The sequence below is a fragment of the Echinops telfairi genome, unplaced genomic scaffold, assembly GCF_000313985.2.
Source record: "Echinops telfairi isolate 266 unplaced genomic scaffold, ASM31398v2 ScPeMD7_22;HRSCAF=79, whole genome shotgun sequence".
NCBI classification, from domain to species: domain Eukaryota; kingdom Metazoa; phylum Chordata; class Mammalia; order Afrosoricida; family Tenrecidae; genus Echinops; species Echinops telfairi.
The window spans coordinates 4,866,618-4,876,418 of record NW_022103919.1 but is presented as its reverse complement, the minus strand read 5'-3'; the positions used below and the strand labels follow the sequence as shown (position 1 = coordinate 4,876,418).

Genomic DNA, 9,801 nt, shown 5'->3' with positions numbered 1-9,801 from the left:
ACTGGAAAGCTCCATCGTGAACCACACGGCCTCCTGCTCGTGCTGTGGGGTACGTGCTGACTCATGCTGGCCCTGTGGGACAGAGCTGGCCCACGATGCTTCCCAGTCTGTAATGTTGATGGGGAACAGCCCACCCACCCTTCTCGCCCACGGAGCTGCTGGTGGGTTCAAAGGAAGCATGTTCACTTGGCAGCAAGTGCTCAGCCTCGGCGCCACAAGGATTCCTTTTTGCTAGTGTGAACCGACTGCTCTCAAGTTGATTCCAGCTCGTTGGTGACAGCATAGGATGGAGAACTGCTTCCTCGTGCTCTTAAGGTCGTACGTTTTTATGGAAGCGGCTGCCTCTCTTTTACCCCCATGGCAGGTTTGAACAGTTAACAACCCAACTCTTCAGCAGCTGCATCGCCACGGGTCTTTGGTAGTGCTCACCAACACCCAGAAAAGCTCACGCCCACTGCCATTGGCGAGCCCCACTCATAAGGACACTGGGGGGCAGGGGAGACACACTTTGGGTGTCCAAGGCTATAAACTTACATGAGAGTAGAAGGACTCATCTTTCTCCTGTGGAGCCACTGGTCTATCTGGTCTGCTAGCCTGACAGTTCACAGCCCAACTTGTCACCCCCTGTGCCACCAGGCCCCTTGTGTTAGTGATCAACCCCCAAAAAAACCCTGCCACCAAGTCCGTTCTGACTCATAGCAACCCTGTAGGACAGGATAGAAGTGCCCCTGTGGGTGTTTGAGACGGTGGCTCTTGACTGGAATAGAAAGCCTCATCCTTCTCTCAAGGAGCCATTCGTGGTTTCAAACCACTGACCTTGTGTTAGCAGTCCGATGCATAATCACGATGCCACCATGGCTCAGTTTGCACTAACATGAAAACTCCTCTTCTGAGCTTCCTGCTCTTCCCTAAGGCCTCTGTGTTTCTCATTCCAGGATGAAATACATTGAGACCGAGCTCAAGAAGAGGAAAGGGATCGTGGAACACGAGGAACAGAAAGTAAAGCAGAAGAATGCAGAGGACTGTCTTTATGAGCTTCCAGAAAGCATCCGCGTCTCCTCAGCCAAGAAAACGGAGGAGATGCTTTCCAACCAGATGCTGAGCGGCATCCCTGAGGTGGACCTGGGCATTGAGTGAGTGTGTTGGCCGGGTGTCCAGAGAAACACATCCAGGGGCATTCACATTCGTCACATATGACGAAGAAAGAGCTAGATGTCGAGAAGTAGTTACACATCAAGGAGGCGTCACAGCCCCATCCAGCTCAAGTCCGTAAGTCCGTGCTAGTCCCTAAGTGCCTCTTCAGACTCCTAGCCGCAGGCCGTGGTGCGGAGTGATGACGCAGGAAGATCACAGGCTGGTGGGTGCAGAGTCTCCTGGATCCAAAGTCAGTGGAAACATGAAAGGGCACCGGCAGCCCTCAGGGTTGGTGGCTGAGTTCCAGTAATCAGGAAGGCCAAGCCGCAAAAAGATGGGGCAAGTTTCTGGTTTCCTTGCTTATAAGGCGGCCACACCCTGAAAAGGGCATCATCAGGCTGTGGGCTGACCGACAGGTTGGACTCTACCCCCCACTTTGACAGGCATCCAGTCAACATAACCCCATAAATACCACCCTGAGATTTAGGCAGTGCTCTAGCTTCCTTTGGGCCCTCGGCTAAAGGGAAGAGCTCTCCTGTTTCTTAGCTGTCTCCTTGCAAACCCTCAAATAAGCACTGTGAATAGTTCTCTGGCAGGCGTGAGGTGGTGGTTGCCAGGAGTTTCAGCGACATCAGGCTTGGTCAGGATAATAGGAGAGACATAAGGGACCCTGTCTGAAAGCAGACCTTCTCCAAACTTGTCACAGTTCTTCTAATGAGAACCTTTTATTCTCCAATCTCCTTAGGGCAGGGGCAACACTAGCAGTTCAGCTAACCTGTAACCCTGTGACCCTCCTTCCATTCTGCTTTCCGAGGGAAGAAAGCCAGGGGTCGGGATGACCTTGGGGTTTCATAAGAAGTTGGAGGGAGACTCCTGGGGTCTCCCGTCTTTCCTGGCCTCACTAGCTCAGAACTCGAGTTGACTCGGCTCCTTCAAGAGTTGATTTCCTCTTGACCACAAGAGGAGACTAGCTCCTGGGTGCCCCGGCGGTGGAAGCTCCAGGGCAGGTGGCCAGCCTCCCAGTCCTTTCTCTGTGTCTCACACGCACCGCGATCCAACCCGTGGCCTGGCCCCTCTCTCCTTGTAGTGCCAAAATAAAAAACATCATCTCCACGGAGGACGCCAAGGCCCGCCTGCTGGCCGAGCAGCAGAACAAGAAGAAGGACAGCGAGACGTCCTTTGTGCCCACCAACATGGCTGTGAACTACGTGCAGCACAACCGGTGTAAGTGAGCCTCCCAGGGGGGCAGCCCGCCTCGTCCACCGGCAGGAAGCCGGTGTGGCCTGACGCGTCCTCTGGTCTCTCTTGGTCCAGTTTATCACGAGGAGCTCAACACCCCCATCCGGAGGAACAAAGAAGAGCCCAAAGCCCGGCCCCTGAGAGTGGGCGACACAGAGAAGCCGGAACCTGAGCGTGAGTAGGGGGCGGGGGCGGGGGTGGGGGTGGCAGCAAGGCTTTGCCGTGGCTTCCGGGATCAGTCTGTGCTCTGAACCACAACCCGAGGCCTTTGCCTCTCCAAGCCTCCGTTTCTTCATCTGTAAATCAGAGACAATGAGAGAACCTCCGGGGATTTAGTGCACTCTTAAAATAGAGTTGTGATGCCCAAAAAGTCAACAAGCAACAAGGAGTTGAAGTCAGCTGGCTAATGAATCCGCAGAATGGGCGCGCATGAGGGGCTTCGCAGAGTTTGGGTCAAAGATGCGTTATCTTTTCATTCCGTTTTCACGAAGGTCTCCCGTGCGCATGCGCATGCAGCGGAAGATTGTGTTCAACCTTAAAAGGGCAGGAGGTTCTCAGGTTCATCTCAAGGCGCGTCACTCTCGTACATCTTGCGAAAGTGGTGACGCTTGAAAGCATCGTGCTGGTGGGCCGTGCCTGCTCAGTGGGCACAGTGTCCGTGTGGGATGATGGACAGGTTTGGGCATTGGCCAGTGATGGTCGTTGGACAACATGGTAAATACATGTAATGCTACTGAATGGTGGGACCCTTCAAACTGCTGAAAGCGGCAAACTTTAGGTTCTGCTTAAAACTTGCAACAATCGACTCTCCTCAAAGGAGACAGGGAATATATATGCATACATAAAATTCCACATCATTTTGCCACTCAAAGATAACCACTAATAACATTTTTGTGTATAGGCTTTCAGGCATTTAAAAAAATCTGTATACGAATGGGCTTGACAAAGTTTGTCCGAAAATTTCGTTATCTTTTAAGTCTATTTTCCCAGAACTTTTTGAAGTCTCCTCGTATGTGTTCAAACAAACGAAAAGCCGTGCATCGAGTTGGTTCTGACTGATAGTGACCCTTACAGGATAGGGTAGAGCTACTCCTTTTGGGCTTCCAAGACAGCCAGTTTGGGGCGGATATATGGAAGCAGCCAGCCTCGTCTTGCCCCTGGAGCAGCCTGTCGTGTGGATTGCTGAGCCTTGCTGATGGAGCTCCAGGGCTCCAGCGGCCATCGGGTCAGTTGTGACTCACGGTGATTGTAGGACAGAACAGAGCTGCCCTTCTGGGTGTCTGAGGCGCTAAATCTTTTTTTTTTTTAAACCGTTTCATTGGCACATATAGCATATACTTTAACGGTTAGATTGCTCAATCATATCAAGGAGCATTGTACAACCATTACCATGTCCATTTTAGAACACACCCCCATGGTTCAATCACCTTTAAAATGAGTTTGCAATTACAGCCAGTTCTAGTGCTCCCTCCTCATTCCCATCTTCATTTCCCACTCCCGAAATCCCCCTTCCCTCCCTGTCACCCTCTCCCCACCCCTACATCCCCTATCAACCCCTCTATCAGTTATTCTCACGGTGCATCCACTCCTGTGGGTCACGCACCGGGAGACCCAACAGAAACAACAAAAACCAAGTTCAAAATAAGGTGGAACAGATAAAACAATAATAATATAAAGACCAAAATATTCAGTAATGAATAAGAAAAGACCTTCATCAACATTCCAAAGGCCAGGAAAGAAATTTGTCATGAAACAAGTAAGAGATACTTGCACACAGAACCAATTCAAGTCATATCTATAGGGAGGTGTGTTAGTCTGGGTAGACTACAGAAACAAATCCAGAGACATCCTTATGTGTATAAGAGATGTATACACAAGAGCAATTGAATATTGAGAAAGCATCCTAGCTCAGTCCAGGTCAAGTCCGTAAGTCTGATATTAGCCCATATGTCCGATACCAATCTATAAATCATCTTCAGACTCAACGCAGCACATGCAATGACGCCGAATGCATGAAGATCACAGGCCAGTGGGTGGAAAGTCTTGTGGGTCCAGTGGCGGTGGAAGCATCTCAGCGCTGGCAGGGCCCTTCAACTCCAGGGCTCTAGCATAGCTCCATGTGTCTTGTCCGCAGGAATGTCTCGCAGGGAGTATCTGTGTGTCCCACCTCCAGTGAGCTATTTATCTCCTTAGAGCCTCCAAATGAGGCCATCAAGCTGCAACCTGATTGACAAGCTAGACTCCACCACTCCACTCTTAAGTCTCAAATTGACAACAGATGATGTAACTACCACAGGAGGTCAACTGGCCAAGTATCAAGTTTGATCCAGCATATTCAAGATTACAATGGTTTCAGACTGACAGCAAGGTTGTTTAAGACTTGCCTGTGGCTTGAGCAGCTCTGCCAGCAGCCCCGTCTGACCAGATACTCTGCAGATGGGTTTGGAACTCCCACTGTCCTCCATAGCCTTCTACAAATTGGGTGTTCACAGTTTAGGTCTGATACTTTTCCCTTCGCCATATTCGAGTTTTTCAATTGTCATATTGGCTCACACACAAGCTCGTGTGCTTTTTTTTGTGTGGACTTAGTTGACCCTTGCTTAGATGGCTGCTTGTTTGAATACAAGCCTTTAAGACTGTAGACACGATGCTGTTTGATAGCTGGGCACCGTCTACTTTCTTCACCACACTTTGCTGTAGCACCCTTATCTTCAGTGATCTTTTCATGAAGGTGAATATCGAGCAGGGCTATGTTATCAGAACCAAGTGTTCTTGAATTGGGGCTAGAGATAAGCAGGAGCCCAGACTCCATCTGTTTTTCCATGAGGTTGGCATGTCTCAGGTTTGATTTGGCGGTCGTAATGTGACAAAATCACAGCCCTGTAAGATCCACTGCAGCAACAGCAGCCATAAGCCAGTCAGCAACCAAACAACCAGAACACACACACCTAATAAGAAAAAAGAATGAAAAAACAAAGTTACAAAACGAAGCTGCAAGCAGGAAAGCAGAAACTTAGATAAGCAAAGAAGTGTAGCATTTTCAGCCACTGCCCTGGGGTATATGTCGATTGCACTGCCACCACCATCATCGTCAGTTTTCCCAGTGCCCAGCACTCAACCACTGTCCGTGTGAAGAGTCTGTGCCAGCACAGTTTCACCTTGAGCCACAACCACCCTACACAGTGTGGTCTCATTCAGTTGGGCTCTTGTGAGGCTATACATCTCTCTGGGAACAGGAAGCCTCACCCGTTTCCCATAGAGCAGCTGCTGGTTTCAAACTGCTGACCTTTCAGTTGGCAGCCCAGTGTGTGACTCACACCGAGCGTACTTGCTTAGGAAGATCTCCCGAGTTTTTCCTGGCAGTACACCTTGTAGGAGCCCTGGTGGCATGGGAGTGACACGCTGGGCTGTGGACTACAAGGGTCACGCCTTGGCCACCAACCAAAAGGCCAGCAGTTTGAAACCACCAGGTGCTCCTTGAGAGAAAGGTGGGGCTTTCTGCTCCAGGAAAGAGTCATGGCCCCAGACACCCACAGAGGCAGTCTCACCCTGTCTCACAGGGTCGCTGGGAGTCAGGCTTGGCATCGGCATCAACTTGGCATTGATATAGGCAGTGTAAATGGTTGGGGGCTCGGGTGGGAATCTACCCGGCAGTGCACACACCATTCAACTTTGCCGGTTCATTGTGTTCACACTGACTGCCGGCAGCACATTCTGTTGGGCGAGAGATGGACTGGAGGTTGACCAGCCCCATCTTGTTGGACGTGAAGGTGATCTCCAGGTTTGCCCTATTTCGAAGACCGCTTTCATGGCCATTCTTCAATGGGTGGTGTCCCAAGGCCGCCGTCTGAGATTTCCTCTAGAAATGTGATTGCTCTCCCATCCAAGGCCTGTGACCATTGCGTTTCCCCACAGCACCAGCTGGCGTCAGCTTTTTTTGTCACCATTGGTATAATATTGAACTAAAAAAAAAGCCCAAACTCACTGTCACTGAGTCAGTTCCAACTCATAGCAACCTTGTAGGACAGGGTAGAACTGCCCCTGGGGGGTTCCAAGACTGAAACTCTTCACAGGTTTGGAAAGCCTCATGTCTCTCTTGCAGAACAGTGGCTTTGAACTGCTGACCTTGGGGTTAGCAGCCCAACACATAACTCACTACACCTCTAGGGCCCCTGTTGTAATCCTGAAGGGATGCTACATTTGCTGAGCCTTCCCACAGTCTCCTCTGTTGACGTGCTTCTTATTACCTAGGAATTTTTTTTTTTTTTTTGGTGGGACAGTGGGAATGGTATCTTTTGGTTGTGTGTCTTCTCATCGCAGAATAGTCTCCGATGTAGTGGAGTCTCCAGATGTGGGTCCAACTCTGCAGCTACCTTCACTCTTGACCTTCATCCAGTCCCCTAGCCTCTATGTGAGCAGGGGTGGCAAAGTGCCTCTGGCTGGGTTATCGTGTGTAGCTCTAGGGCTATCACCCCGACAGCCCTGAGTTTGGACTTTGGGGAGGGTTAGTATGAGAATTAAAAGAAATAATGCCTCGCGCACCTAAGGAGCCCTGGTGGCGCTGCGGGCTACACATCGGGCTGCTGACTCCAAGGGCGGCAGTTCAAACCCACCAGCTCTTCTGCGGGAGAAATATGAGGCTATTTGCTCCTGTAAAGACTGGCAGTCTCTTAAGGGTCGGAATCGAACTGGCGACAGCACGTTTGGTTTGGGCTTTGCTTTTATTGCTCGACCAAGTGGCCCTGGTGGCGCACTGGTTAATTACTCAGCTGCGACCTGAGAGGACAGCAGATCAAACCCACCAGGGCTCTGCGGCAGCAAGCTGTGGCAGCAGGCTCCCATAAACATGACAGTCGCAGAGCCCTCCTCGAGCAGCTCTGCTCAGCCCCGGAGGGTTGCTGGGAACCGGAACCCACAGGCTGTGGATCCAGACTTGGGCCAGCACTTGGCTCGAATGTCCGCTCACGGTTTTCATTCGCTCAGTAATAGGTCGGACTGGGCCCCTACTGTCTACCTGTTCATTGGGTTGGGCCCTGGGGCTCCCTGGGGAACTGGGCCGGCTCCGTCCGTGCCTCTGTAGAGCCGAGGTCTAGTAGATGGGTTCCTACGGAGCAAACAGCTTCGCCCGTTCTTTCCCTTCCCAGGGTCTCCTCCTAACCGCAAGCGGCCCCCTAACGAGAAGGCCACCGACGACTACCACTACGAGAAGTTCAAGAAGATGAACAGGCGGTACTGAGGGGAGACGCACGGGATGGGACGTCAACAGAGCCCCCGCCCCCGGGAGGCCTGAAGACGTACTAGTGGACATTCTCCGAGCCGACTCGCATCAGCCCCCTGCCTGCGGGATGTTTTTCAAGCTCTGCATTTGTAACCTTTTGAAGCAAAACGTGCAGTTTTCCTATTTGGGAACAAACGCTTATTCTTGTGAGCACTATTAAATCTCGTTTATAGGTACGTCACATTTCTGCCTGTGCCGGATCCGGAGCGCTCAGCTGTGTTCAGGGTGCATGCATTAAAGCTTGTGAGTTCGGGATTGTGCGAACAGTCGTGTCGCCTCTCTTTAAGTGTCTGGCACTGGGCTCAGTCCACGTTCTCCATTGCGCCTGTGCAGCTGTCAGCAGAAACACCAGGACAGGACCACGGGGCCAAAGGGATGCTCATGGACGCTTGCAAACATACCTGCTCCTTTTCATTGAAAAAAGAATGTTCTGTAACTTTTAGCACTGCTTAACTATTAAATATGAAATGAATCCAACCTTGTTTTCCTTAAAGCACACCAGGTAATCGTTCAGAACCCCGTTCAGAACCCCGGCGTCAGGTAACTCGGAAGCAAAACTGAATCACTGCGGTAGATTTCCTCATAAAATTTAAAAGGCATGACATTCTCCTACCAAGTTACTGTCCACTCGCTGTCACACGTGGCACTGGAGTAATTTGCTTGGTTGGTGAGGCCCTTCACGCTGTCGACTTCAGGACTCCCACTCAGTAACTGGGTGGCACAAAGGATGCAAGGTTAGGGGTGGATTGTGACATCTCCCCCAAAAGAGTGTCAGCGTGGCTAGAGCGAAGTGTCAGTCCTGAGTCCTCCGTTTTCTCTGATAGAATGACCCTGCACTTTGGGGTGGGTTCTCCGTCCTTGCCTCTGCCTGTGATGTCCGTCCCGCTTGGGAGTGGGTTGTCCCTTGTGTTAGCCACTCAAGCTACCACCTTTACCCCACTCACCACGCTCTCTCAAGTCACCACCCCTGCTCGGGTCCCATAAAAGAAGAGCAGACAGGAGGGATGTGAGTACCAGGAGCAAGGCACGTCTTCTGGGTCTGGAACCTCTGAGAACCTAGACCAGTGGTTCTCAACCTTCCTCATGCCGTGACCCTTTAATACATTTTCTCTTGTGGTGGTGATCCCCGCCAACCATAAAATTATTTTCGTTGCTACTTCATTAATTTTGCTACTGTTATGAATCAGGTGACCCCTGTGAAAGGGTCATTTGTCCCCCAAAGGAATCGAGACCACAGGTTGAGAACCGCTGTCCTAGACCAAGGAGAGAGAACTAACCCCGGAGACAGAAGCAGCGGCAGAGAAATGGGGACAGCAGAACCAGGAGATGGTGTGGTGGGCCACCTGGCGCGCCGAGAGCTGAGAGGGCTGAGTGCCAGTGGGCAGGAAGCCTGGCGCCTCCAGGCACTGACTGAAGGAGCTGACAAGCTGGGTAACATGTACCTGAATAGCACAGAGGCAGGCCCGGGACCCAAGAGAGGCGTGCGGAGGGCATGACTGAGAAGAGGCTGCCTGATCAAAGTCTTGAATCCTGAATTGCTACCTGGTCCTTCCCTTATAAGCACCATAATCATGAGCATGGCCTTGGCAGTGAACCAGACCCAGCAGAGCAGCGGAGCTGCTTTGGGAAACGCAGCCCATGTCAGACTCGGCAAGCGTTGGATCGAGGAGTGTGTCTGACTGCTGGCTCATAGGACTGAGCCTTGCTGATTCCCCCTTGGGTGTTGGCCGCCAGCACTTGGCCACTCCTGCCGTCGTTCTTCCCAAGTCAGATGAGGACGAAGCAGGTCAGGTGACTGCGGCCCTGAAGCATAGGGCTTGGGTTTAGAGTGGTGTGGCTCTGGACTCAGACCCGACCGACCGAACCTTGCTCACAGTTCACGCATTCTGCCCTTGGACAAATCCCTTTCCTGCCGAGTCTCTGTTTTCTCATCTGCACAATGAGGTGGTTTGTTCTGTCACTCCACTAAAATGCCAGGTGAGTGGGGGCAGAAACGACATGCCTCATGTTGCTCTTAATCCTCAGGAGCTAGCCCATTGCCTGATGCATAAGCAGGCCTCGGAAATGAATGAGCGCGCGAGCAGCCCTTCCCTCCGGCACTGAGGGCTAGATGGGTGTGCAATGTCTGATCTCACCTTGGCCTTGTGATA

General features: G+C 51.6%; 1 protein-coding gene across 1 annotated transcript in view; it reads left to right on the top strand.

Moving 5' to 3' along the window:
• CUNH9orf78 (chromosome unknown C9orf78 homolog) overlaps positions 1–8,123 on the top strand; it is a 10,589-nt gene extending 2,466 nt beyond the window's left edge. Inside the window, exons 5-9 of the mRNA XM_045288517.1 lie at positions 365–411; positions 914–1,133; positions 2,222–2,358; positions 2,449–2,547; positions 7,518–8,123. Of these exons, the coding sequence (XP_045144452.1) occupies positions 365–411; positions 914–1,133; positions 2,222–2,358; positions 2,449–2,547; positions 7,518–7,609 (595 nt within the window). The 3' untranslated portion in view covers positions 7,610–8,123. The remainder of the gene's footprint in view (positions 1–364; positions 412–913; positions 1,134–2,221; positions 2,359–2,448; positions 2,548–7,517) is intronic.
• The last annotated feature ends 1,678 nt before the right edge of the window (positions 8,124–9,801 follow it).